Source organism: Arvicola amphibius, chromosome 8, assembly GCF_903992535.2.
Source record: "Arvicola amphibius chromosome 8, mArvAmp1.2, whole genome shotgun sequence".
Lineage (NCBI taxonomy): Eukaryota > Metazoa > Chordata > Mammalia > Rodentia > Cricetidae > Arvicola > Arvicola amphibius.
In genome coordinates, this window is record NC_052054.1 from 44226047 (window position 1) to 44243871 (window position 17825).

The window sequence follows — 17825 nt, forward strand, 5'->3', positions numbered from 1 at the left end:
GACAAGTTCCGTTCCCCTGCAGCCACATAAAAGCTAGGCAGGTGTGGTGGCCTGCCTGTTACCTCAGAGTCCATGAGGCAAAGAAGGGGATTCCCCAGCAAGATGACAAGCTAGATGAGCTAAGCTGGTAAGACTTAGCCACGTAAATAAAGAATAATCTTGGCTAGATCATCACGTAAGGGCATTTGCCCTCAGGCTTGTTCTCTGAAAATGACCTACAAGGCAGGAGAACTCACTTCCACAAGTTGTCCTCTGAACTCCATACTCACACATGCGATGGTACATGTATGTAGGCACTTACATACACATATGCATACAGACACATTTAAAAATGTTTAAAACAAAATTAAATGGAGAATAATGAAAATACCATCATCATCCCCTGGCCTACACACACACACACACACACACACACACACACACACCACATGTGGACAGACACACATGGAAACATGCATACACATATACACATCGTATTAGAAACAAAAGAATAACATGAAAAGAGATGGCTAGATCTGCTACGCACTGATAGAATTGTGAGCGAACTATAGTAGCATTTATGCTGAATAGAAGGTCTTTGCCTATAGGCGTAGGGACGTCATTGACTTCTGACAACACTGAGTTTTAAGTTCTGCTGAATTAGCTTTCCTATGTATCTTTATTTAATGTTTAAACCTTTCTAAGCTTAACTCTAAATAACAACAAAGCCAGAGTATCTTCTTAGTGCAAATTGGTTGAGTGACTGAATTTTGCTCATTTTGTGTGCAAGTTAATCACCTCATTTAATGACGTATCACTTCAGTTATTTTCCGGAAGATATTGTCATAGATATGATGACAACTTTCACTGAAGGCTGTATGTAGTAAAAAGGAATAGAGGCAAACTCGGTTTATGTTAATGGAGAATTAGTGTTTGATCTTTTGGCAATGAAGTTTTCAGCATAAGCATTTTAAGAAAGACTTCGATAAGGAGCATGCATTTCAAACTGGAGCACGCCGGGGTGAGAGTGTTCCCTCCTGCAGCCGTCTGTTCTTACGCATTTCTTCTTCCCTTGCTCTTTGCTCTGTGGTATATATGACTCTCATACAGTTCTTCAGGGAACTGTAAACTAGAAAGACAAGGAAAGCAATACATCTTGTTTATAGCCTTGTCTGATCCTATCTGTAAGGATAGACTAAAGAGATTAATGTTTTACTTGATGGAGTTTAACTTTTCAAGTGTTTAAAACATTGAGCCAAAACTCAATGAGACCATGGTGATATTACTTAAACGTAATGAAAAGATTCGGATTTGATGTGTTTGTTCTGAAATTCTTAGCTTTGGGCCATTAAAGTTCTTATCTAAAGATATTTGTTAGCTATATGCATGAAAGATTACTTGAGAAGCTATTTCGTCATATTGCTGACCTTCTTTCAGCAAATTATATGGGTTTTGACTTTTGCTATGAATGCAATCAGAATCTCTATCACATAAAATGTTTTTCAAAACACTTGCTGGATCCTAAAACGTCTGCGCATCTCCAACTGATGGTTAGTTATTAAAAACTGTTTTCTTTTAGTGGTCTTTAGGAAAAGAAGGGTGAGGGAATAGAAAGTCCTCGGTTGTAAGCAGGGTTATATTTTATGAGCTGCCATTTGCCCTCTCAGTTTAAATCTTCCCTGACAAGTTTAGTGCCAACAAACCTTGGAAACCAAGATTGACTCAGAATTTGGTGGTACATTAGCAGAACCTTTTAAAAAGTTGACATTGATTTTGCTTCTCATTTACACACACGCACACACACAGAGACACACACACAGACACACACACACACACACACACACACACACACACGGTCAGGTATACTTTAGTTCCAGTTTAGTGACTTCTATGTAATACTTTCTCCTAATGATAAAACACAAAATCTGTCAGCCAACTCTCTTGTTATATTGGGGAAATCAAACCAGACACTGACGGAGGCAGGAGCAGGGCCAGCCCTGGACCCCAGGTACTTGGAACCAGCCCTCTTCCTGCCATCATGCTGTGCCCCTTGAAGGACCAACAGAGTTCTATCTAGTGTGCTTTTGTAATAATTTGAGGTTCGGCACATCATCCAAGATGGGCCACTTGGAGCTTAATTGCCTTTTAGAATGATTTGTGATGTGCCTTTTCCACTCTCTTAGCAGTGTTAATTTTATAAGCTACTTTTATTATGTGCACATCATGATGGGAGAAAGATGTTCTCTTCTCGAGTCTGGACTCTTCTTTCAAATAGCCTTTCTTCAGACAATAGGAGGAGGACTAGAGAGATGGATCAGCAGCTAAGGGCACTTTAAGGAGACCTGGGTCTGATTCTCAGCACCCACGTGTCAACCCACAATTATTTGTAACTCCAGTTCCAGGGGATTTGTCGCCTTCTTCGAGCATCCAAACAGCACTGCCCATATGTGGTACACATACAGAATGCGAGCAAAGTGCCCCTACACATAGAAATAATTGTTAAAATAAAAAAAATTAAATATTAGAAAGTAACAATGAGAATTGAAATTGAGTACATTTATTACCTAAAGCATCAGTGGGACAATCAATTGTTTTTCTCCAAAACTGCTTTGCAGTTTCCCCCTAATTACAGCCAGGGTTGAGACTCCAGAGTTCCTGAGATAAATTATTTGATGACAATAGCAAACTGGTGAAGTGTGTTGACCCACACTGCAAACACTGTAAAGTCAGCGATGTCTTCTCACTATGTCTCGGACTTGTAAATTAACCTTTGGTTCAGTCATTCATTTATTAAATGGGCCCTTTGAATTCCAGCTCCTGGGTTGCTGGTGTGGTGTTGCGTTGTGTTTTATTTTATATTAACCCGTGCTTTTCTTATATTGCTATCTAGTTGGGTTGTCAAAACAAACCAGAAAGCAAATAAGTAAATAAAGTAATTATAATGTGATAAGTAGGTACAGAAGCATACAAGATAATGTGATAAATACTGAAGGAATATGGCCAACTTGGGTGGAGGGCTGTTTGGAAGAACTCTCTTGAGGGGGATATTCAAATGATTCCCAGAGATAAGAATAAGCTGGGCCTTCACAGAGCAGTCCCCATGAAGACCAACATCTGAGCTGGAAAGTCACGACTTTCCTGTCCATTAACTGAGAAGAAATCTATCTATCTATCTATCTATCTATCTATCTATCTATCTATCTATCTATCGTCTATCTACCTTTCTTTCTTTTTTATTATTATTATTTTATGTTCATTGGTGTTTTCTGTGTGAGGCTGTCAGATCCCTTGCAACAGGAGTCACTAACAGTTGTGAGCTGCCATGTGGGTGCTAGGGAATTGAACCCTCTAGAAGAACAGCCAGTGTTCTTAACCACTGAACCTTCTCTCCAGCCCCCTAAAACTATCTTTCTGTGTTTGAATGATGTGATGATATTAACAAATTTTAATGCAAATGGTTATCTGGATTGACTAAAACAAGAAGTGAAGGAAAAATGAAATCTCTTTACTTTCAGAAAGAAGGGGAAATTATTAGGTGACTTGAAAACATTTAGAGATCTATTTCATGCCTTTGCAAAAACCTCATTGTGTGATACAAGCTGTCAGAGTTGGCGTTCATGGAAGGCAAAGATCATGGAGTTGAGAATTGACTTGGGCCTTGGAGAATGAATGGATTTGATGGGCTCCAAGGAGGCAGTAAAATGAGAGAACTGGCTAAACAAAGACTGTAATACTGTCAGACCCTGCACAGGAATCTGTGACTATGAAGTCTTACAAGCTACAGCCAGGGCAGTCTTTGAGGGAGCAAAGATGATAGACAGGCCTGATTCATAGGAACTGTTAAAAAGATAGTAGGACAGCCAAAATCATTGTGGTTTCTTAAGCAAAAAAATGTTAAAAAATTATACAGGATGTAAATGAAAAAGCCTGAAGGCTAGGATGGGAAAACTTTTTTATAATCATCTTTTTTATTTTACCTGGTGTTGAGAACATGGCCTATACTAATCTTCAGGTGAGCTATGCACAGGACACGTCAGAATTAACCCTGGTACACCTGGTGGGGACTGAAGGTTAACAAATCAAACACCAAGTCCAAGAGATTCGCTCAACATCATCAGTGATTGAACTAGGCAAGTTTATCTGGGATATTCAATTACTAACTCAGTGTGGGACGGATTAGATTTCAGAAAACAGCAAGATACCCAAATTGTGCTATGTTCTAGGAGTAGAAGGGAAGAGCTGGAAAAAGAATGGGAAGAGGATGGAGATGCAGTTAGGTAATGAGAACTTGGGGCTGAGCTCTTGAGCTTATAATGAAGCCTTGGAGGTGAGGGAGTTTAATTCTGACTGAAACAGAATTATATAAAGAAATAGCCTCAGACTATAACTGTGCAAAGTCCTCGGAGATGTGTGTCATTATGATCATCAAAGCCACACCCGACCTAGGGAGTGGGCACTATTTGTTCTAAGGTCCATAAACATAATGACCTGTTTATTTCTCTCCACAACTTTCCAAAAGCAAATGCTGCTGTTATCTGCATTTTCTAGGCAAGAGATCTTGGGCTCAGAGAGATTAAGCAATGGGGCCAAGATGAATCAACTTGCAGCAGTACAGCAGAGATTCAAACACAGGCACTGTGCCTTCAAAGCCCGAGACTCTAGCTTACACGCCATATGCTTATATCCAAGATGGTGTTTTAATTGCATAGTTTGCCTTCTATCTTATGTAACTGTCTTGAAAAGGAGTTAATTAACAGTTTTAAAAGTTGGGTGGGAACCAGAAAGTCCACAGATGGCCAGGCAGTGGTAGCATAAATCCTTACCATAGAAGACAGCCTGGAATTCTCAGGGTAAGGCAGAGAATGCGAAGGAGGAAAGGAGCCATGGATGTTGTTGTTGTTATTGTTGTTGTTATTATTATTATTATTATTATCTGCTTTCCATACACTATTGGTGCAGGAAATTATCTCTTTTGATGACAATTGATAATTTGTAGGTCAAAAGGCCTCTATTCTTTCTGTGTACCACAAATATATGTTTTTTTATTTATATACAATATATCAGGTTTTTTTTTTCCCGAGACAGGGTTTCTCTGCAGTTTTAGAGCCTGTCCTGGAGCTAGCTCTTGTAGACCAGGCTGGTCTGGAACTCACAGAGATCCGCCTGCCTCTGCCTCCCGAGTGCTGGGATTAAAGGCGTGCGCCACCACCGCCCAGCCTACAATATATCAGTTTACCTCAGTTGATTGCCAGGGTTTTCATTTGAAACTCATTTCCAACTTTCCTTATTAAATGAGACTTAGACTCTGAAAGGGTAGAGTTTGTGTGAGGGTTTCCATGTTAGAATGACTAGGTCCCCATCCCTTCTGGAGCCAAGTCCTTGGGTCTCTCTTTAGAGAGGCCCAGGTCTTGGGATTGGAATTGTGAGGAACCATTCTCTCTGGGAAATGCACATAGGACTCCTGGACAAGCGCTGTACCCAATGCTCACACATGGGTGGAGGAAGGGCCTTGCCATTGTCCTCCATGCTATTAGTTCAGTCTTTTCCATGTTGAGGAGGAAGTAGGAATGAGCAGTACACCAGATGACGTCATACAGTTTGAAGGTGCAAGCTTAGTGCCTTAACTGCTACAGGGAAGGTGGTAGCTGGCCCTCCTTCGGTGAATCTGCCAGTACTTTGATTTGAACAACTGACTGAACAAATGTCATCTCAACCTACCTTCCTAAAGCACAGTCCAACCAGATTTGCTTCCAAACACTTCGTTATTTTAACAACAAAATAATCTTACTCTTGAGGGTATGCTTTTCTATGATTTTGTCCTAGACTATGGATACCCCCCTACCTGCCAGTGTACCCATTTGGTCAGACAAGGTACACTATTTATCCTGCATGCTCATCATGCATCCATCTGTGATAGACTGATCCTGCAGGGGAGGACCATATCCACCCCTAATACCTCTCCCCATTCTCTCGTTAGCCCCAGGTCGGTGTCATAGCCATTCATCTAAAGGCCACCTCCAGCACAGAGCCTTGATGATCGAGCTGAACACCTGCAAGATTTAACCATCCCCACCTGTTATTTTATCTGTGTTTTAAGTATTTATGGGAATCATCTTCCTATTATAGTGTGAACAGAATCTGTACCTAATTTAACTTTTACCTGTTTCCTTCAATATCATAGAAAGCTAAAACCCGCAAGGGTTTAGATAACATATAGATTATGTCTTTCTAAAATTTCTTTTTTCCCTATGCCTCAGGAAGAAAGTGTGTCTAGAGTAGACCACCTAGTTCTCAATCTAAGAAATGTTATCCAAAACCAGGGCGTTTGCCTCCTAGCATGCCCATAGAAATTACGTGGATGGTCTATGATGCTTCCAAAGGCCCGAAACAGCAGACTCAAACTAGAAATTAAGACTGAGGACGTGAGACACACATGTCTGACTCGTGCTGTGCTCACTCCCTCCTGTTAAGGTATATCTAAGGTAGTGCGTAAGAACCCCCAGTGCGTTGGCCCCTGGATCAGTTCAGCTCTACTCATTGTGATTTCAGATGAGTTGTAAAGTGCTAAAAATGGATAAGAGTGGAGAGCGTTACGTTTTACATGCAATAGTAGCTTACGTAATTGTTTAACTTTTCAGATATTTCGAAAGAAAGCAGTGGAACTTGGGGTAAAATTGCTACCTGCATTTCATACTCCCTCTGGAATACCTTGGGCATTGCTGAATATGAAAAGGTAAAAGTCTTCATTTTCAACAACGTACTTTAAGATGGAATATCTGAGACTGTGGCCTCGTGAGATGGTTAATCACATGCATACTTTGCTGACAGCAGTGACAATTGAGTGTCTTAGAACTGTGTTGGAAGCTCTTACCCCTTCAGTGTTCTCTGACCTTGAATGGGCTCCTGTCGTGACTTACCATTGTCCTAGCAGAACCATGCAAAGCAGACTTGAGCCCAAGTTGGCTCTGTTATATAGGACTCTTGTCTGAGTGATACTGTTCCACTCCATAAATACCAAGAGTAGTCAGGAAAGCATTTTGTTTAAGCAAATCACTAGGGTTTTTTTTACTTTGTTTAAACTCTTGGAGATGGAGATGTTGCAGAGAAATAACACTTAGACTAATCAGACCTTTTAAAGAGCTGCTATCTGAATGTATGAGGCTGGGAGCAGCTGAGACTGTCAGGCCCACAGTTGTAAAGAGGGAATGGGACTGGTTCATTGACAGATCAACCAGCCCCTCTGCAGAGAGAAAACTGACATGCTGCCTCAATTAATTAAAAACAAACGAACAAGCCAGCCAAATACTTTTTAGCATTCTCCCAGGGAGTGAGTTGAGTTTTCAATGTGGTTTTAGTATTTTATCAATTAAATAATTCTGTTTTAAGCTGTAATGATCAACATAAAATGTGATCGGTTCTTACAGATGTTACACATATAGTCCCCAGAAGAGCCCAATAGAGTCACTCCAATTGTTTCTCCATTTTGTTCCTAGGGAACTAGAGTCACAGAGAGGTTGGTAATCAATCTATCAGACCAGTAAGTGGCAGATGTTTATATCCACGTACATGTGTATTCATAGAAATGCTTTATTTACCTTAGAAACACTACAAGAACCAACAGAGTGGTTTGACAGAACTAGAAAAACACATAATTACTTATTTTAGCAACATTTTATCCCCAACTTAATCATGAAAAATCGTGGAAATTAATCATCATTCGATTGTTTTCTATTTTCCTTTGGTTAAAAAACAGAACCCTCCCCCCAAAGATTCTGTGTTTTATTTTCATTTATAAATTACTAACTAAATTTGGAAATTGTGTCTAACTCATTAAGTGAATCTTTGTGTCTAAGTATGAAGTATGTTGAGCATGTTGCAGCAGAAAGATGGGGAAGTCCTACTCTAGGGCTATTGAATTATTAAGTATTATTAAGTACTAACTAGTACTTAATAGTATTATTATAAAATTAGTATAAAAACTAGTATTGAGCTAGTTTTTTCTACCAGGTAGTAAGATAGCTCAGGACCTGTTTTCCCCACCAGGGCTCCTGAGATGCAGCCTGTGGATCTGTGAACTTGAATTATCTTTCCGTGTTTTGCAAGATCTCAAGGCATTTCTGCATGTGAGCTAGGCTTGCAGTAGCTTGGCTTTTGGATGCCTTTTGTATTTGGCTCATGAAGACCATCCCTATTACCTCCCGTATCTTCAGACTTGATATTTGTAGGTAACATTCTGACAAAGATACTGTTTCCTTACTTTCAGTAGGATCTAGTCACAAAAACACTGTATTATTAGTTCATTTCCCCTTCCTTCCCTTCCCCTGTCCTCTGAGGAAGCTGTTATTATGAGCATAGTGGTAAACTAATTGCTTACCAAGAGATCTGCTTCTTGTTTCTCTCCAGCTTCTTTAAGATTTTGTTTCGAACCATCTCTTTAAAGTCTACAGGCTCCTTTATAAACTGGAAGGTAGGCTAATTCACTAGTCCTTTGGTGACCCTTCCCAGGTTCACGAACTAAGATTTGATCAACCAATTGGGAGCTTTTCTGATAAAAAGTATATTCCTTAGAAAATCAAGTCATACAAATTTCCAAAACCCTCTCATTCCATGGGAGTCCACCTAGGACCTGAGGCTTGGGTTTAAGAACCTGGAGTATATGATGACTCTAGCTTGTACTAAGATTCATTGGAGCCAATATTGTGGCTTTCTGCAATTAAACAAAGATTTCCTAAACTAGCAGGAAGGGTATGGGCCTATGTTGCATATGTTGAACATTTTATAACATTGTGGTGTATCTTGAAATAATTGTAAATATTATTAACTTTATTTCATGTTTATTTCTAATAGTGAAGTAGATTTTTTCTTAATGAAATTGATTTTAGTGTACTATGGAAATATTTTTCAGTACACAAAGGAAGACTTATTAAATTGTGAATCTGTGTGTGTGTGTGTGTGTGTGTGTGTGTGTGTTTATAATGGTCAAGAGTTCATTAACTGGGGCATTCAAATTTTTTATGACGATCCCTATTTTGAACAATATTTTGCATTGGGACATCACTTCAAAGATTATATTGTATATTTTTTAATTATTATTTTCATTTATATATTCCCAATGTTTTCAATTTAAACTAAAGGAAATGATGTAATCACCTGGCAGCTGATAGGAACATTTTTTGGTTGCTTTTGTTTTTGTTTTGTTTTGCTTTGTTTCGTTGCCAATTTAGATGAGCTTTTGCTGTTTTCGCTATTAAATGTTTTATCCACTCTCAGTCCTGTGTACCAAATAGCAATGACATGCCCCAAATTCATAAAATAAGCATTGGCAAAATTATAGTAGGATTCTTCATATTCATTTGTCTAATTAAAGAACATTCAGTGACCGCAGTCTCCAACTGAAAGGCTTGAGATTTCACCTGAAACTTTTCGGATAAGGGGAAATGGCATTTTGCACACATCTGCAGCAGTCTTGCTGTTATTTTAGCAGTGGGAATTTTTTCTGAATTCATATTTTCACAGTGAGGCTCAAGGACAGGGGGCAGCTGGCAATGGGAATTTTCTAATTTTTGAAGGCTGCCACTAGTAAATATTTTAAAGGAGAAGTGGGGAATTGAGTCCATTAAACCCATATTTCCTTTATTATCTTCTCAAAACAAGAGAATGTTTGTAGACTTTGTCAAATGCCCAAGGTATGTAGTTGGGGGGCTTTGAGGACACTTTGTCATTGCTGGCTGGTTTTGAAACGCAGCAGGGCTCTCTTGAAGGAAGCGTTGAGTAATGGCTGTGTTATTATAATGTAGCACTCCTCAGGTTTGAAAATAGGAATACTATTTTTTGCTAACATCCCCCAGAACGTGAACTTATTGCTATGACGTGTGCACATTCCTCTAATATCCAGGTCATCACCTAAAGATGATTGGCTTCTTTACTTCTTTACTTACTCCTTTGTCAAAAATAAGCATTTCTTTGTGTCTTTCCTGTGGCGATGTTTTGTTCTAAATCTTGGGAAGATTTTCTACTTCTGTTCACTTGGTTTTATTGAACAGGATAACAGACAGGCCCACTCCCTCAGGATTCAATCCCGATTGTTAAAGCAGAATATATATTTTGTGTGTGGTGTTGTACACTCACATTTGTAATTTATAAATATAGGATAGTTTTGCCAAGCAAAGATAACTGCTTAGTGGGTTGAATTTAAAACAAGCAGTATTTTGAATTGGGAAGGTTTATATATTTGGAGCCAAAATACCAATAGAACAAATTGAATTTCGTTATTTATGTATAAGCTGGAAAATATGTAGAGAACCTAATTTCCTTATATGCTGTCTTGGGAACTAGGTGGTGGGGGTGTTGGGGGCAGGGACAGCTTTTCTTGTAGCTGGAACAAATTCTTATTCAAGAGCTGCATTTTAACTGAGATTTTGTAACTAATGGTCATTTCATAGCCTCTGTGTTGCAAGAGAAGACCGGACTAGCATGCGTGCATCCCCACTGGTGCTGTAGAGGGTGGCTGCATAAGTTACACAATGCCTCTTTCAAATGAAAACCAATGTCATGCTAGCAGATTAGATTTTTGTATAACCCAGTTTCTGTAATGACAGATGTCCAAGTTTGACATCTGATGTCACTACTACTGGTAGCAGGGGGACCTGGCGTTTAATTTTCTCTAGCTTACCACAGAAACTCACCTATGTGGTTTGCGGAACCAAGCATGTTACCACTCCTTTATTTCTAGGCATAAGTCAAGTGGGGGTGTAGAGAAAGCTTCTATTAGATTTTTGGTTTTCTAAAGTGTGTTCTTAATTTAAAATAATGTAGTTAATGTGCCCATTATTCATGTCTATCACCACACATGCAGCCTGGGCATTCCTAATAATTATTCTGTCTCTCTTGATAAATGAGTTCGTTTTAGCTATATTGTTTCATCCCTTCTTTCTCTTGGTGGATTTTCTGAGCTGACATTTGTGGGGTGGGTATATTAAGTTAGTGGGACTGTCTGCAGTATGTCTTTTTATTGCTCACCATCAGGGGATGTGCTGGGACCAGACTGCTCTCTCTTCAGAGTCGGTCTCATTAGTCTGCAGGATGATAAACAAAGGACCGCTCCCTCACCTGTTCCCCCCAACTTGATAAAAACTTTACCCGCTATCTTAATTATCTGGCCAAGCACATACTTGGTTATGAGTTGTATTATAGTTTATGTTCTTATAATTAAGTTTTAAATTTCTTTGCCTGAAACACAGTCTTAATTAGGAATAATATATAGCTTAATGTTTCCTAACAAAGAAAGATTATCCTATATGGATGGTGATAACCCTCTTACTGAGTTACTGAGTAATGCATGAATGCTGTAAAAATGCTTATGTATTTTACTTGTGAATTTTAACAGACAAACTAGAGAAAATTGCTTCCTGGCCTAAATTATTTTTAATTCTTTTTTAAAATGTTGGACTTCACTTGGTCGTTGATGTGTGTTTTTAATGTTTATTTATATTTGAGTCCCATTTTTTTTAAGTTTCTGATTTCAGATTTGAAGGAAGAGCACTGTTTGCAAAATGAAGCCGAGTACAGCTCCATACTTTAACTAAATAGGCATGATATTAACAATATCAATAAATATTTTCTGAGCAGAAGGAGAGCAAGCTCATTTAATGATTTCCTGGTAAAGACAGCTTATTGCTTAATTATCTTGCGGTGTTTTATACCAGTGATCTAAGTTTCACCTGACAGTTCATGCTTATTTATGTTCTCTGGAGCCTTTAGGAGCCCCAAAACAACTTCTACCCAACTCCAGAAGAATGAATTTTTCTAAGTATTTTAAGCTGACCTCCTTTTTTGAGCTAATCTTTCCCCAGATTGAATTTTGTTATTACTGGGTTTCTGTTTTTTAAATATTTAATTCACTTAGCCACGGCTATTCTCCAGAAAATGCCAGTCAACCTTGCTTGAAGATCATTAAACTGGTATGCCTGGTGATGATGTCATGAATTAGAATCTCACAGCTCTTACGACCATGGGGTTCTGCATACCACACAGCTGCCTGGGCGCAGGAGAGGAGGGTGGGTGGGAGGAAATCCCTTATGCTAGTGGTCAGGAAAACGGCCAGCTTCGCCCTGACCCTGTCACAGAACTCAGATCTATAAAAATGTTTCTATGTAATAAGTGAAGTGATGGACAGACAGGAAGGCTGCATGTGAGCTGGACATCTCCGAGGCTGTGTCTTTCCCTCAGTGGGACTTTGTTGGGATTCTGCATAGCCTCAACTCCCGGGACATCCTGTAATCCTTTCGAATACTTTGGCTGACCCATGCAAGTCAGGCATTCTTGATTTAATTTGAGAATACGATTGGCAAGTCCTTGGCCCATACTTTCATATTATTTGAAGAGTCCCTAGTAGTGCAGGTCCTGAAAAAACTAAAGGTCTCTCCTTAGCAAGTCTGGACTAGTTTACTATAGTAACTAGTCCATCAGCCATTTGATGGGATTCTTTTCTTCTTCTCCTGCAGTTGAGACAGAGTTTCTCACACGAAGTGGGCCTCAAATTGCTCACGTGCCAAAGAATGGCCTTGAACTTCTGATCCTCCTAGCTCTCTGGTGATAAGATTACAGCCCAGCACCACCACACCCAGTCTATTCAGTGTTGGGAGCACACTAGGCTAGCACCCTCCCAGCCAAGCTGCTTTCCCAGCTAAAGAATTTTTTTCTTTTAGAAATTACAGCTCTAATTAGCAGAGAATTACTATACCAGGTACGATTTTGTAAAATAAAAATAATCTCTAAAATGAGAAAAAAATAAATAGAATGACAACCTCTTTCTAGCTGCTACTTGGCCATAGTTAAAACTAGTATTTATTGACATTATCACTGTGGCTTTAAAACATGGGTCATTATCTTAGCTCTTTTAATTTTGTATTCTCATAACTAAATCTAAAATAACAGCAATAATGTTGAACTCAAAAGATTTTTGTGGAAATCCAATTAATACGTAAAAGAAATATTGCAGAGTAATATGAAAGAAACACTCATTGGATTCATTCCTAATGTATGGCCCTACTCTCAGTATTGAGGATAATGGGATACATAAAAATGACATATAAAGTGAAGTAGTCAAGGATGTATCATTTCAAAAAATACCGAATTGGCATATTAATAATTTCAAGCTGAACTTACCAAGGAGCAGAAGGACCAGCTGACCTGTCTTTTCCTATATGCAACAACCTTCAATAATTTTTTGGGAAGAACTGCCCTCCACATTCAATGGGAAAAGATAGCATTAGTTACCACAGAATAGTGTTTGGTGCTGGAATGAGCTAATTCATGGTAATGGCCCTTACCCCCAACTAGTATTTCCTCTCCAGATGTCTCAGTGAACCCCTGGAATTGACTGCCCTAGTTGAGACATTCACATGCCCTGCCATTCCTTTACATCCTACTGTTCTCTCTGAAAGGTATAAAGCATTTTGTTTTGGTGACTCATCCTTATGCAAAAAATGTTAAAGACTTGAATGCTTTTTTTCCCTATTCATCAACTTTTTATTAATAGGATTCTTACATGTAGTCAAAAAGCTTACAGAAAAACTAAGGTGAAGGGCAGAGGGTCTCTTTCTACAGCACCATAATGGACAGCCAGAATTAAATTGGTAGGAGTAATCCTTTATGATAATCTTTGGCTTTTAAGCACTAATTTCCCCTTTCTGAAGCACGTTCTTCCCTTAGCCAAGAAAGACGCTGGTAGATCTAACAGAAAATGCAGAAAGAGTGTCTCTGTGTAGACCATGCGACTCCATGCTCAAGTTCTTAATATTTTTTTATTGTTATTTTAGGTCTAATATATGAGATCAAGGCTTGAAGCTATTGCCTAAATTCTTATTTGTTTTTTTAATTTTCTGTCTCTATTAATTAGCACTGCTAATTCAAAGTTAATTTGAGGCAATAAGTGTTATGCTCTTTTTCAAGGTCCAACACACTATCTCTTGCCTAATTACTGTGCTACGAACCAAATTGCTGAGAAGGTGTGTGTTATAACCATCAATATTCACATAGACCTGTTTCCCAGTTCTTAGGCTATGCTAATTCTGCTAACTATGGTGTGGGAAGTTTTTCTGTCTATGAGTTCCTTTTTATTGGTTAATTAATAAAGCTGTTTCAGCCAGTGGCTTAGAAGAATAGAACAACATGGGAATTCCAAGCAGACGGGGGGGGGGGGGGGGGTGGGAGAAGGCGGAGTCAAGGAAAAGCCATGTAGTTGTTACAAGAGACAGACGTCCTCACCAGCAACAGCCAAAACTTTACCAGTAGGTCACAACCTCATGGTAAAATATAAAATAATAGAAATTGATTAATTTAAGATATAAGAGCTAGCTAGCAATATGCCTAAGTGATTGGCCAAGGGGTGTTTTAATTAATACAGTTTTGTGTAATTATTTCAGGTCTGAGCAGCCAGGAATGAACCAGCAGCCTCTGACTATATAACTATAGTCACTTTATGCCACTGACTCTCAGCTTTCACCTTTAGGATACCTTGGAAAAATTTTAAGCTCTGTCTCTGTCATCTGCTATCCCTGTTTAAGTCAATTTAGGGTAAGGTCCCAGTGTTTAATGGCATCCTAATATTCAGCTAAGGTCTCTAAGAATAGCTTTGTTTCCTATCTCAGCTGCCTTTGAAATTTTTTTCTTTACTCATTGGCAGTCAGTTTAATTATTGAATATACAAATACCAGAAAATGAGTGTATAAAAACCAACTTTAGTAGAACCAAACTTTTCAAACTTCACAGTGCTTGTGGCGTCGAGAGCTTGTTCGGGTGCTGCATCCCCTGTGCCCACTTTATGCTGCAGTGGCGTTTACTTAGGTTTGGTAACCTGCTTTTCTAACCACGTTCAGTCTGATTCAGAAGCTGCTGTTGATCTAGGACGAGACTCTGAAAGCAGTCCTTATGGTGAAAACTCCATAAGCCTCAGTGGCCCTTAGAACCTAACTCCTCAAGATGGCCATCTCCACTGTTTGAGGGGAGGTGCCGTATTCTGTATTGCTTCTGTTAGTATTTCTGCAAATTTTCCATTTGCCTCTAAGCAGTTTGTTTCTTTTCAAAGAAAAGAAAAGTTAACTTCAAATACTGATTATTTTTTTAAAACCGTAGATTTTTCTTGTGCTCCTCCCATACTTTGCTTGTTTGTCTTTCTTTTTTCTTTGTCCTTTTTGATTTTTTAGTTATATGTAAAGACAAAATGAAATTGACTCTTACTGGCATAGAACAAAAGGAAAGTTATTTTTAATTAAATTTAATTAAGGACTTCAGGGTAACTCTTTAATAGCAAAGCCACTTCCAGAAAAACATAGCTGGGGCTTCAGGCTTCATTAGCAGCAGTAAGGAACCCAGAAGGAGGACCCAAAGAGAGAAAAGGCCCCTCCTCCCACCAGGTGAGAAGGGGACCAAGATCTCTCTGAGATCCTTAGATCTCTGCCAGGCATTCAGAAGCTTAACCAAACTAAAGACATTTATTTATTGCAGTGGATGGTAAGAATAGCGGCATGCGCTTTCAGTGTGGTTTGTGTGCAGCCTACTTTATGAAAAAGTAAAGAACGCACAGTCTGAGCACAGGATGCTTTGGTGTTGCTGCTCCCCCAGGGTGAAGCAGTGGAGATCTGAAGAGCCTCAGGATGCCTAAGCATTCCTTTCTTCCTACCTCTGTCATAATCGAAGTTGACACAGGTAAATGGATTTTAAAGTGTCTTTATTCTCCTGTGGAAGAAGCAGACCCTATCTGCCAATGAGCACACACTTGGAGATGCTCAGTTCTGCTCCCCAGCCTCCCTCCTGACCAAACTCCCACCCTCACAGATACCTGCTATGCTTCTAGGACCATAGGGGCAGAAAAATTGCCATCTGAATGCAGTGCCTTAGTTAGTGGTGCACTCAACCAAGAATTAGATGTTTTTAGGTATTTTTGTACTTGCATAAGGAAGTACTCATTTTAAGGATAAATATGAGTACTTAAGTGTAAAAATTTATCACAGGTGGTATCCAGCTTACTTAAACCCCTTCAGAAAGTACTTATGTATCAACTGAAGGACAGGAGCCAACTACAGAAGCTTGCTTTACCCTCCCAGTTTCAGACACAGAGAACCTTATTTCAAAACACAGCAGAGTGGATTGTTCAGTGTAGTCAGTTCCTTTCCCATAGTAGTTAAATAGTTGAATCGCCATGTGTTAGATAATGACATTCATGTATGCTTGGGTACCAGGAACTCCGTAGTATTTAAATGCACAGAGCTAGTATTTCACAACTTCAGCTTGGTTCACTCTGTTCGCTTGGTTCACTCTGATCTGTTAGCAAATCAGCCCTGGCACTTTTCAATTTATGCTGTGTGGGGGACTTAGATTAGGGACAAGTCACAACAGACAAATTCATCCAGTGCCTTTGCAGAGCAACAATGGAGTCCACTTTTCAAGGAATTGACTTCCCCGGGTTTTTAATGAGCTAATAGTCAATTTTCCTATGATTGCTCTCAAGACTAGATTGTTAGTGTGGGAGCGGGCCTTTCAGATAGCCAATTAATCAAGTGTAAAAGTTTATGAAGGAGTTTAAAAAGACATTTGAAAATTACACCAGGCGCAACGGTAGTTTATCAGCCCTTACGATTGTGAATCGTTGTACATAATCAACAGAATGCACTCAGTCTTTGAGTGGAGGTTGAAAGCACGATATAAAATACTCAAGCTTAGCCAATAATTTTTGAAGGCCTCCCTGTCTCACTGGTGCATTAGCTGCACAGTGTCTCCTGTTTGTGCACTGAAAGCTTCAGTCGATTCATTCTGGAAAGTGGGATGAGTGATAATTGATAGCAGTCTCTGATTGGCTGGAGAAGGAAAAGTGATGGGGCAGTCCCAAGAATTAATTGTAATTTACAAATCTGGAAATCGGCGTGCAGCTGGGCATGGGGACAGCCAGAGCGAGCTGGTGATTTTGCAATCATGACAAATTATCTTCATCTGTGAGGTGACGAGTTGCGCATGTTCCTTTCTGCAGTTTTGAGTAGCGGACCAGAAAGACTCTTGCGAATGCTCATATTGCCCTTTGATCCTGAAAATGTCAGTGGGAGTTTAACATTATTAAGCTGCGCTCTCCCTCTTTGTCATACCATGTCATAGATTTTATGGAACATTTGTACAAAACAGTGATTACTGGTAATTGACCTGCATGTGTTGAATAATTCTAAGATGCAACTGAGAGTTTAATGTACCTTGTAAATTGAGAGGCTTCCAATTAAGTTGAGTTCTTAAGATAATCACTTTCAAAACTAATCAAGTAATAGGACATTAGTAAAGCTCGTATTGACTTAATTGTGACAAATTAATAAACAGATCCAGTGCAATTACTGTAATGGCTTTATCAGGGAACAGTTGTCCAAAATTTAGGAATAAAGCTGTCCTTCCCCCTCCACATACACCCCGGGAAGCACAATCAAAATTCCATAAGCCAGCTTAAGGTGCAAGCCATGTCTAACAGCTGTGTGGGGGAAGTTGCAGAAGCAGCATGCATTTGTTTGTTTCTCTTAAGCTGTGATTACATGTGTTTATTCAGACGTCATGGAATCTGCCTGCCCAGCTCTTTGTAAGAGTTCCTCCTTGTTTCTTGGGTAAACTGTTACAGGTTCTTGGGAGGGCTCTTGTTCTGCTCTTCCGTGTCCTATGTTGTCTTCTGTTCTGTCCCCAAGACACGTCACTTCTGTACCTTTTTGTACCTGGCAGGCACTCTGCAAGTGGACAACAGAAAATTAATGAATTCTCTGTTGCAGATTTTCCATAATTTTAAAATATTTGACAGTGCCAATTCCCATAATGCTGCT

General features: G+C 39.3%; 1 protein-coding gene across 2 annotated transcripts in view; it reads left to right on the plus strand.

The window, feature by feature from the left end:
• Positions 1-17825, plus strand: part of Man1a1 (mannosidase alpha class 1A member 1) — a 177880-nt gene that overhangs the window by 94133 nt on the left and 65922 nt on the right. For both annotated transcript variants that reach the window (XM_038338520.2, XM_038338522.2), the window contains one exon: positions 6618-6712. In XM_038338520.2, the coding sequence (XP_038194448.1) occupies positions 6618-6712 (95 nt within the window). The remainder of the gene's footprint in view (positions 1-6617; positions 6713-17825) is intronic.